We start from the raw sequence: 11,924 nt of genomic DNA on the forward strand, positions 1-11,924 counted from the left end.
CATTCGATGCAATAGCTGCTATTCACATGCCCTCAGTACCCTATTCCTGCTTTCTCTGCATACCTATGATCTCTTTAACCAGAAGATCCACAGTCATCTTTTTGAATATAGCTAATGAAATATATTTCAGCAAGTTCCTGTGGTCGGGAGTTCCACAAATTAACATCTCCTGTGGAATAAGTTTCTCATATTAGTCCTAAATGGTTTGCCCATACCCTTGACTCCCTAACATCTTGAACATTCTTCCTGCATAGTTCTGTCAGAATTTTATATTTCCATGAGATCCACTCTCAGTCTTCCAAATTTCAATGAGTATAACCTAAGTCTGTCTAGTGTTTCATCATACATCAATTCTGCCATCGCAGGAATCATTGCATGTACTTAATAGCAAGGATGTCCTTCATCAGATTAGGAGGCCAAAACTGTTCCCGATATTCAAGGTGTGGCCTCACCAATGACCCATACAATTAAAATGAAACCCTCTTGGTTTTGTAATCAAAATCTCTTGCAAAAAGGCTAGTGTGTAATGTGCTTTCTTCACTGTCTCCTGTGCCTGCATTCCAATCTTCAATGACTAATGCACCATGAAACCTTGTTGCACCTTCCCTTTTTCCTAATTGCTTAAATTAACATCCTCTTCCTTTTGTTACTGTTACCAAAGTGGAAATCCTTGCATTTGCCCACTCTGCCCTAGTCATCCTACAGCCTCTTTGAATCTTCCTAGCAGATCACACTGCCACCCATCTTGTTGTTATCTGCATAATTATATATCACACACAATTCCTGTTTCTAGATCATTAATACATATTGTATATGTGGGTTTGTAGCAAAGAACCTTGAGGTACTCCACTAGAAACTGCATGAAAATCTGGAAAGGACTGATTAATTACCACTTCCTTCCTACCAGTTTTCTTAACCAGAAATCCATTCATGTCTCTGCACTACTACACTTGAGCAATTAATTTTTAGATTTTTTTTAACAAGGATGCTTTGTATTTTTGATGGAATGTAGGTGAGATCATTTATGGAGAATGAACTATTTTAAGGGAACTTTAAAACTATTTAAATGTATTTGAAATTTTGAGCTGCAGTTCCACATACAAAAGTGAAAAGTTCAATTGGTCATTAAAAGCCCTGATGCAAATGTATCACCTAAGAATTCTGTGGAAACCCTGTTGATTAAAACACTTAAAGCTTTCAGTTGCTTTTTGGGCAATCAAGGAATATTGGATTTGGGAAGAAATGGACTTGAAATAATGATTTGCCAAACTATTGATTTGCAGAGGAGGCTCAGAATCCTGTATTAGACTACTCCTATAAATTTGTTTACAGTTTAGAAGTGGAGGAAGAGGTGGGTTTGAATTTTTCACAAGTTTGAGTGAAACTATTCAAATTTGCACTGGAGGTTTTTGGAAGAATTTGTTTAATTTATCAAATTAGGAGGGATTTTTTTTGTGGAAAAAAAAATTGAGTTTTAATGTTTTTTGCTTCCAAGTACTGTGAGAGAACCAAAAATCTTACCCTAATGTGTATAAAACCTAACCTGTTTGATTTTTGTCACTTTCCCCTGCCCCTACCTGAAGGAAACTTTAATTACTAATACTCAGGTTGCAGGTCATATATATGAAATATTTGCCTCTCAATCATATCGATTGGTAAAAATGGAAAGGTAAAAATGGAAAGGTAATCTTGAATGAAATATTCTTTACATGCTTCATTCAATAATTCTACATCTGGTTAGTTCTATGCACTCATTTTCTTCCCTGGTATATAATGTACTTTTGCACTTTAGTGCAAAGAAAACTGCTGCTGGGTTGCTAGAGCCTAGAACCTGTATCAAAACACTTTTATTGGATTAATGTTTCATGTTGCGTCATTTGCTTTTTAAAAAAAAATGGCACCTTTTCTTTGCATGATAGACTAATTCACTTTCCATCTGTTGTATTTTTCATTCTTTCAATCTTGAATTATTTGAAGTACAATAAAATATACAAACATTTTAGCTGCTGTGTTAACCTTGTAAAATAAGAGTTGTAGAATTTTCAGTTTATTCTTATGGTGGAGAATAGCCCCAGCAGTTAAAACAATGAATGATTAACTTATTTGTTGAGCATAATACACATTAAGCACATTTAGAACATTAATATTATGGGAAGAAACTGGATTGGTTTTGTCTGTATGATTTGCAGAGTTTGGAGAGCTACTTCTATATTCATTGCTGGCTGAAGAATTTTTTGAATATTCCTTACAAAATGATTACCCAGTCTGCATTTGGATACTCCATTGTAGAGGAGGGCCATGTTATAAGAATCAAATACAGTAGGCTAAATGGGAAGAAGTGCATCTGATTTGCTATGAAAATGGGTTAGCTTTTTGGGTCCCTGAATGGTGAGATAGGGTGAGGTGGAAGGGCAGATGTTTCATCTTCTGCAGCTGCCATGAGAACTGGAATAGATGTAAAAATTAGTGTCTCAGGAGTTGAAAAGGAATCTTGCTTTTGGCATACTGGAAGGGGAGTGGGTAGATGTCTGCAGGAATCTTGGCAAAAGCTTCTATCATTCCTCTGGCTTCACTGAGGAGAATGGGTGAGAGCAGATGTGTGTGAAATATGGAGAACATTTGATGGCCCTGTTAACTCGTGGGGAAGTTGCAGTTGAGGAAAATGACATCTTGGAGCCATTGATGTGAAAAATCTCAAATTCAGCAAGGATGAGATGAAAGGAGAGAAGCCAAGTGCATGGAATTGAGCAAGGAGGGTGTGAGATGCAGCAGTCGAGATGGATTTGGGAGCCTGCTGGACTGCAATGGATTTGGCTATGAACCTGTCCCTTAAGATAGCAATTGTCAAAGGCGGTGGGAGGGAGGAGACAAATTCAAAGTTGAGAGCATTGTTGCAATTGGAATCAATCATTGAGCTTAGTATGTGCACAGGAAACGATAATATGCAGTCATCAATACATTGGATAAATTAGTCAAAGGGTGGGCCTGAATAGGCCTGACCCATGTTCCTTGGGCTCATCCTAATTCCCTCAACCACTTATTTGATTTGGAGAAAGTGAGCAGATTTCAAGGCAAAGTTGTTTAATGCAACAATAAGTTCAACCAGGCTAATGAATATTGTAATTGAGGGGGACTACTTGGATCTCTCTCCAAGGAAGAAGTAAAGACCCCTCAGATCATTATGGTTTGAGGTAGAAGTGTCCAAAAGTTAGATTGAGGTTGGGAGCTGGAATCTTGGATGATATCGGAATTTATCATAGATGTCGGTGGGAATGAACTTTTCAAAGTATTTAATAGAGATAAGAAGAAATAAGTTCTGTTCAGCAGTGGTTCTATTTACGGATCTGTGGATGAAGGTAGCAAGCTGTCCAAGTTTGGCTGAATGAGGCTGTAAGTCATGGAAGGAACATTTCCTCAAGAAATTAAGTTGGCAAACAACAGGAAGACTATTTAGTTTTGAGATCATTTAAAATTGCATGGTAGGTTTGGTAGTTAGCGCAACGTCTTTACAATACCAGCAATTGGGACCTGGGTTTGAATCTCGTGCTTTCTGTAAGGAGTTTGTATGTTCTTCCAGTGTCTGCGTTGGATTTCCCTGGGGACTCAGGCTTCCTCCCACTGTTTGAAGTGTACCGAGGGTGTAGGTTAATTGGGCAGCTCGAACTTGTGGGCTGAAATGGCCTGTTACTGTGCTGTATGTCTAAATTTTAAAAAAATGTTGGTGCATGTGTTCATGGTAGGAATGCATTTATTGAATGAAAACAGTATGAAATGTATTCCATGATTAAACGGGAAAATTAATAACTTTTGACAAATTTAAAAGTACTTTTAAAATTCACGTTGCATCCTTATCTTGCTACTCATGGCAAGATGGTGCTTTCTGGGTCTGTTTCCCTCATGAATAACACTAATTTTAGTAGGTTTTGTGCCTTCTTTCTGATTTTGATTGCTGGTTTATATTTGCTTGCAGATAAACAGGTAAATTATATTTCCAAGATATTCTTTTTCAAATTATCTTTCAGATTTTACTCTTCTAACCAGAGATGGTTTCCTTGATATGTGGTTTTCTTCATATGAATATTTATACCTGTTTCTAATAACAGTGAACTGTTCCATGTGACTAACACATCTCTCTCTTCTTTCACCTGCTATCAATGATGCTGTTTCAATAGAGCGTTTCCGACAGGAGGTAGAGAGAAATCGGCTTCTCAATAGTGAACTGAGGGTTGTCCTGAATGAACTTAACAACTGACCTTATTTATCTTGAAGACTTGCCAAAATACTTGTTCTATTGTCTTGCCTGACTTTTTAATGAATGTTTACCCTTTTTCTGTTTCATTATTTTGCATGTCTGTTTTTAAGGAAATGAAAACTACATATTTATCTAGAAATCAAGTAATTTATTTAGAATCAAATAACAAATTTTGAATTCCACTTTTCTGTTTTCTTGGTTTCTCTTGAATGAAAGACTAATACTGCATAGTGAATGCAAATTGACATGATTGATGTCAGGCCACCTTTGTTTCCCCCCCCACCCCCAGAGAGGTGCTTTCTTCCAATAGCTTTCAAATTTCTTTGTAAAATGAAAAGATTCCTGCACTCAGTTTAGAACATAAGTAAAATGTGTGTATGTGCGTGCGTCCAGCAGTTCAGAACTATTCTTCATTTGAGAAATCCTTCAAGTAATAAAGATCAGTGCATTTTACAACAAGTTGTAAAATATTTAGACTTCAGGCAAGCAACACAGTTGAGCAATTGAATGAAATAAAGCTCTGCTTGCAAAGGGAAATAAATGTATGGTGCATTAAGGGGGAAGAAACAAAAAAAAACTAAAAACTTTTTTAGAAGTGTAAATGTTGCATTGAGATCCATAATGTTAATTGATGCTAACCTGCCTGTTTGGAAACGTTTAAACTAATGCTAAACTGTATGTTGTAACATTGTGTAACTTAACATATTTGAGTTAAACACTTTTTTAATTTAAATTTCAATTCTCATTTTTCTTTTTCCATGAACCCATAGAAAAACTGGCTCGGGCCAAAGAAGAAAATGTGGGCATTCACCAGGTGCTTGAGCAGACTCTTGTGGATCTGAGCCACTTATAATACTAACTGGGGGAAAAAAAAACTAAAGCTTTACATGCCAAGTTCCCATGGTACATCATCTTCTGTGTAAACACTGAAAATCGCCAGCCAAAGTGTACACAGCATGGGGAATAGAACAACAAAATAATATAGGCTCAGCATTTGTGTTGAAACCAATAAATTTCAAGGGGGAAATCTTTCTTTTAAAACTTTAATCACAGTGTGGGTACAGTCAATTTACTTCTGACTGTCATCCTATCCTCTCCATTTACTGGGCAAAATGGGCAGACTTTGACACTTATGCCATAGATGTAGTTATAACTGTATTTGCTTTTTACTTTCAACTCTGTTTGATAGCTTCCATTCTTGACAAGCTTTGGTTTTTTTTTTGTGGTTTTAAAAAAAAAATATTGATTTGACTTGATCAGTTGCCAAAAGTGCATTTTGGGAATCTCTAATGCGATGTTGTATAACACAAATAAAAATCGAGCATAACACTCACCACTTCTCCCAGCACCCCCCAGAAATCGGTTGCAACTTGGAAATCTGATACATTTTGTTAATTAGAAGTGGTTTGTACCCCAGTTAGCACAAAGGAAAAAGCCAAAGTTTGTAAGGACATGACAAAGCCTGGTTTCTGACACGAGGACCACCCTGACAATTATTGGCAAATGTTAAGTTATCTTACTGACCCAAGGTTACTGCTTGTTGTACACAATAAAAATGTCACTAGATATTCTCATGTAAAATCTTTTGACTTGCATTTTTAAATCATTGGAGATGCCACCATGATATTGTAAACCTTTTATATCATACATAGATGGTATTGTGAAAATGTACATTTTTGTCATAGATTTAAAAATTTTGAGCACAGATGGAGTTTTAACAACCATTTTCCCTCTGAAACTGTTTCTTCTCCCTACGAATGTCCTTGGAATTCCACTTTATCCTATGCAATTATCTGTGTAAGCTCTTTATTTGTACGGTTTATTAAACTTTGGAATAAAATTATCTCAAGTTGTGTTGATTTAAAATTTGTCCATGACATTTCGTGAAATATTTTTAATGCTTTTCATAACTCAGCAATCTTGAATGCTTTTAAAGACTTGCAACAATTTTGGTCTTTTGTTACAATACACTTTTTTCTTCCAAATTATGTTATGTAATATGCATTCCTGCACAGCTGTGGCTCCCATATCAGTGATATATGTACTACCTTGAAACGATCTTCCCTGCCCTCCAAGTGCAGCAGTTGCTGTCAAAGTGGCATCAGTATTCCCTGGCTATTCTCGTATTGGTTCAGAAAACCTTCAGTTTTAACCATATAACAATTACAGTATGGAAACAAGCCATCTCAGCCCCTCCAGCCCATATCGACTTAAGTGATCTCAAGTCCCACTTACCTGCACCCTGCCCATAACCCTCCAATCCCCTCACATCCACGCACCTATCCAACTTTTTCTTAAATTGACCTTGCTGCAACCACCTCTTCAGGAAGGTCATTCCACTCGGCCACCACTCTGAGTGAAGAAGCTCCCTCTCATGTTACTTCTAAACTTGTGCCCCCTAACGCTTAACTCATGTCTCCTCATTCCAATCTCACCTACCTGCAAGTGGAAGAACCTATTCACATCTATCTATCCCCCTTATAATTTTAAATGCCTCTGTCAAATCTCTTTTCTCTCCCCCCGCCCACCCCCCCCAAAACCTTCTACACTCCAATGAATAAAAACACAGTTTAATCAATTTTTCTTTGTAATCTAGATTCTGCAATCCAGGCAACATTTTAGTAAATCTTCTCTGCACCCTCTCTACCTTATTGATATCCTTCCTATAATTTGGGGACCAGAACTGCACACAGTATTCCAAATGCCTTGAATAGTCCCAACTTCACTTCCCAACACCTATCTTCTTTGCTTTGATTTATAAAAGGTCAGCATACCAAAAGCCTCTTTTACCACTCTATCCGCGTGAGATTCCACTTTCAAATAACGATGAACCGTTATTCCAGGATCTCTCTGCGTTCCTCAATCCCCTCCCCTTCACTGCATATGACCTGTTATGATTATTCTTCCCAAAATGAAGCACTTCACACTTATTGATATTAAAAACTCCATCTGCAATCCTTCTGCAGTCCCTCAAAGCCATCTTCACTATCCACAACTCCCCTTTGTATCATTCTCATATTTACTAACTCCATCATCCAAATCATTAATGTAAATGACAAAGAGACATGGCTCGTCACTGGCCTCCATCCTGACAGACAGTTATCCACCATGACTCTCTGGCATCTGTTGAACCCATCTAACTATCTCAACGTTAATACCTAGCGCCTGAACCTTTCTTTTAGTCATTAATGTTCTCAATTATGTACTTTAAGAAGAAATTTATTTTTGCATTCCACCTTAAATTCCTGATTCCATTAGAAGAAATACTCCTGAATTAATCTTAAAATTTGCAATTGCCTAGAAATTATGTTAGTTCCTGGGTAAACTTCATAAGAGCACAAACAACTGAGAATAAATTATTCCTTTCTGCTATAGGGAAAAATGTACTTGGGGTTTAAACACCGAGATTCCGACATTTTGGAAGCTATTGTAAAACTCTGTAAATCATTGTTTTTGGTGAGTATTGTGTAGACTATTACCTAACATTGTCAGAATGAAGATGAACATTTGTAGGTTTTCTATTCCTTTGACTTTAATCAATGATTGTTCTTGCCACTTTTTCAATGCATAACCTTTGTGACAGTGATTACTTGCGTTCCATGTCAGTTAAATCTTGGCACTGCACTCATCCTGTTTCTCATTAGTGATCTGATGCAGAAAATGGATGGCTTTCTTGCTCCCACCTCCCTGGAGAGCCATTGAGCAGTGGATGCAAACTGTGGCATCCTTGCCAAAAAATGTGATTGAGATCAAGCCTGGCACATATTTTTACTTATAAACTAGCCAATTGATGAATTGCTTTAACAAGGAAGCCTTGTTTAGTTTTGTCTATTCGCTTCCACAATCTTTTGCCCAGAGAAGTGGATATAATACAAAATGATGAACTATTAACAGCTTATTCCTGCTCAATTATTTACTCGTGAGTGTCGGGAGCTGTGCTTTGTTTGTGATTTTTAAATAGAATCCAGATAGAGACAGCAGCAAATAAAAGGAGGAGAACCTCAAGTGGAGTGGCCAGTTTGTGTGTGTGGCCCAGTGTAGGAGTGGAGAGTTGAAGCTTTTGGCTCAAGAGGTTTCAGTGAGCAGAGGTTTGGGACGTGCTACTGGTAAGATCTTTAGTAATGGAAATGGCATCTAGGGCAGTGACACGCTCTAATTAGAACACAAGAAATAGGAGCAGGAGTCGGCCATCGAGTCTGCTCCACCATTCAATGAGATCGTGGCTGATCTGATGATAGACTCGTCTACTTCCCTTTTCCCTATACCGCTTAATTCCCTTGCTATCCAATCTTGTCAAATATATTTACTGAGGTAGCCTCCCCTGCTTCAGTGGGCAGCGACTTCAACAGATTCACCAAGTTCCTTCTCATCTCTATCCTAAGGCAACCCTGAATTTTGAGGCTATGTCCCCTAGTTCTAGTTTCTCCTACCAAAGGAAACAACCTACCTTACCTTGATCTATGTCTTTCATAATTTTATACGGTTCTATAAGATCCTCTCTCATTCTAAATTCCAGTGAGTACAGTCCCAGACAACTCAATTTCTCATAAGCCAACCTCTTCATCTCTGGAATCAATCTGCACTGCCTCCAAAAGCAGTACACCCTTCTTCCAGTAAGGAGACCAGGGCTGCGCATAGTACAGGTGGTCCCCTATTTAAGACCTATGTGACTTACACCCATCCGTGCCTACGACTGGGGAAAAAAACCTTAAATTTTAAAAATAAAGAAAAAATGTATGTAAATATTTTTAAAAATGCACGAGGTCCTGGGGATCCAGGGACTGTTTCTGACAGGAGCCAGGAGGGCGCTGAGACTCCACCTGCTGATGAATGTTCTATTTTCGGGACACAAAGGCAGTGGCAGACTGGATGGGAGAGGTGAGCACAGGCCAGTTGTGGCTGGTGGCGGACTACCGGTCTTTCCAGTGCTGGGCTGTGGATGAAGTGCCACAGCTCCAGTTTAAGAATATGGCTCAGAATAACATCTGTCCAATTTGCGTCCATTTCAAGATTAAACTCTGATATATGTCGGGGACCATCTGTACTCCAGATACTGCCTCACTGGCACCTTGTACAGTTGCAGCATGCTGTCAGTAAGGAGTTTGTTTGTTCTCTCTGTGTCTGTGTAGGTTTTCCCTGGGGGCTCCCGGTTTCCTCCCACCGTTCAAAATGTATCAGGGTTGCAGGTTAATTGGGTGTAAATTGGGCAGTACAGGCTCATGGTCCAATGTGACCTGTAACCATGGTGTATGTCTTAATAAATAAATAGATCTGGCTCTCCAGCAATGAAACCCAACTTTTCATTTGCCTCCTTGATAACCTGTGGTACCTGCAAACTAACTTTTTGTGGTTCATGCACAAGTACTCCCAAATCCATCTGCATGGCAGCATGCTGCAATCGCTTAGCATTTAAATAATATTGTGAGCTACCATTTTATCCTTCCAAGGTGGATAACCTCACATTTGCCAACATTGTACTCCATCTGCCAGTCCCTTCCCTGCTCACTTAACCCATCTATATCTCTGCAGATTTTCTGCACAATTTGCTTTTCCACACAATTTAGTGTCATCAGCAAACTTAGATACACTATGGTTTGTCCCCTCTTCGAGATTGTTCATGTATATCTAAAACAGTTGCGAGCCCAACACCAACCTCTGTAGCAAACCACTCATCACCGATTGCCAAACAGAAAAACATCCCCGTACCCCCATTCTGCTCTCGAATCAAGTCACCTTTATTTATCATTCATACCATGCAAGGTAAAGAGGAGATGGCGTTTCTCCAGAACCACGGTGCATATTTACATAAATATAAATTAGAATAGAAGTTGAACACATTGGAATATTAAAAATAAAATGTATACAGTAAAAGTCCACAATCCACATATGGTCTGAGAATTCAGGAGCCTGATGGCTTGGGGTGGAAAAAACTTGCCCAATCTGGACGTAATGACCGGAGTGCTATGGTACCTCCTACCAGATGGCAGGAGGGAGAACAATTTACTTGAGGGGTGTGTGGTGTTCTGCACAATGTTTTTTTGCCTTTGGCCTGCATCGAGTGTTGTCGATGTCCTTCGTGGTAGGAGGAGATCCCCCAATGATCTTTATCGCTGACTCCACTATCCTCTGCAGGGTTTTGCAGTCTGAGGTGGTAATGCAGTTGCTCAGGATGCTCTCAATACATCCTCTATAGAATGTAGTGAGGACGCAGGGTGGGAGATGGACTTTCCTCAGCCTTTTCAGGAAGTAGAAGTGCTGCTGAACTTTCTTGGCTATGGAGCTGGTGTTCAGGAACCATTTGAGATTCTCCACCAAGTGCACTCCAAGAAACTTGATACTCTTGACGATCTCAATGGTCCGCCTGTCAATAGTTAGTGGAGTGTTGTCCGTCGTGTCTCCCCCGGCGCTCCTAAAGTCAACAACCATCCCTTTTATTGATGTTCAGATATAGGTTATTGGCTCTGCACTGGACTGTTAGCGAATGCACCTCATCTCTGTATGTTGACTCCTCATTCTTACTAAAAAGGCCCACCAAGGTCATGTCAGCGAACTTGATGTGGTTTGAGCTGGGTTTAGCTGCCAGTCATGGGTCAGTAGAGCGATCAGCAGTGGACTAAGGCCCCCCCCCCCATCTTCAATCTTGGAAGTGCTGTTACTGATTTGGACTGCTTGAGTTCTCCCTAACAGGAAGTCAAGAATCCAATTGCAGAGGAAGGTGTTTAGACCCAGCAGGCTCAACTTCCTTATCAGATAGTGAGGTATGATTGTATTGAATGCTGAACTAATAGATGGATAGAGGATTGGTTAACCAATCCTGTATCCATCCTAATATCCCCAACTCTATGCATCCATACCTTCTGTATACCTTCGTGTGGCACCTTATCGAACATCTGGTAATCCAGGTAAACAATGTCCACCTGCTCCCCTCTATCTACTGCACTCATCAAATCCTCAAAGAATTCCAGTAAATTTGTCAAATAGGAGCTGCCTTTGCTGAATCATGAAGTGCAGGATGTTGGAAATCTGGGGCAGCACAAGCATCCCTGATGGTTACATCTATCACTCCTTACTAGAGATGGATGAACTCCAGATCATTGGGACGCAGAGACAAGCTAAAAGGAGTCAATCACACCCAAGAGGCAGGTAGCTGGGTGACTGTTGGGGAAGGGGAATAGGCAGTCAGTGCAGAGCATCCCTGTGGCCTTTCTCCTCGACAAAGTATCCTGTTTTGGATAGTGTGATGAGACTGGGGAAACAATCCACCAGACCAAGGACAAGACATTGCGGTAAGGCCTCTGTCACAGTCTGGCTCTTTGGCACAGAAAGTAAGTGGAAGAAAAGGGGAGCTCCCAGCCTGCATAGCTTGGAAGGACTGTTTAGGGCAATAACTTGTGGGAGTTATTTACTGCATCCAGTGCTCTTATTGTGGCCTTCTCTACATACGAGAGACTGGAAGCTGACTAGGAGATCACTGAGCATCTTTGCTCTGTCCACATCAATAACAGGGATCGCCTAGTGGCCAACAATTTCAATTCTGGACCCCATTCCTGCACTGACATGTCTGTCCATGGTCTCATGCATTGCTAAACCAATGCCACACGTAAATTGGAGGTGCAGCACCTATTCCATCTAAGCGTTCTCCAACGGATAGCATTAACATCGACTTCTCTAA

The 11,924-nt window shown here is 39.7% G+C and overlaps 1 protein-coding gene across 4 annotated transcripts in view; it reads left to right on the plus strand.

Moving 5' to 3' along the window:
* The window catches only part of LOC138757213 (tropomyosin alpha-4 chain-like), a 110,066-nt gene extending 103,971 nt beyond the window's left edge, over positions 1–6,095 (plus strand). For all 4 annotated transcript variants that reach the window (XM_069924189.1, XM_069924190.1, XM_069924191.1 and 1 more), the window contains one exon: positions 5,023–6,095. In XM_069924189.1, the coding sequence (XP_069780290.1) occupies positions 5,023–5,105 (83 nt within the window). In that variant the 3' untranslated portion in view covers positions 5,106–6,095. The remainder of the gene's footprint in view (positions 1–5,022) is intronic.
* Positions 6,096–11,924: the final 5,829 nt, after the last annotated feature.

The sequence above is a fragment of the Narcine bancroftii genome, chromosome 3 (assembly GCF_036971445.1).
Source record: "Narcine bancroftii isolate sNarBan1 chromosome 3, sNarBan1.hap1, whole genome shotgun sequence".
Lineage (NCBI taxonomy): Eukaryota > Metazoa > Chordata > Chondrichthyes > Torpediniformes > Narcinidae > Narcine > Narcine bancroftii.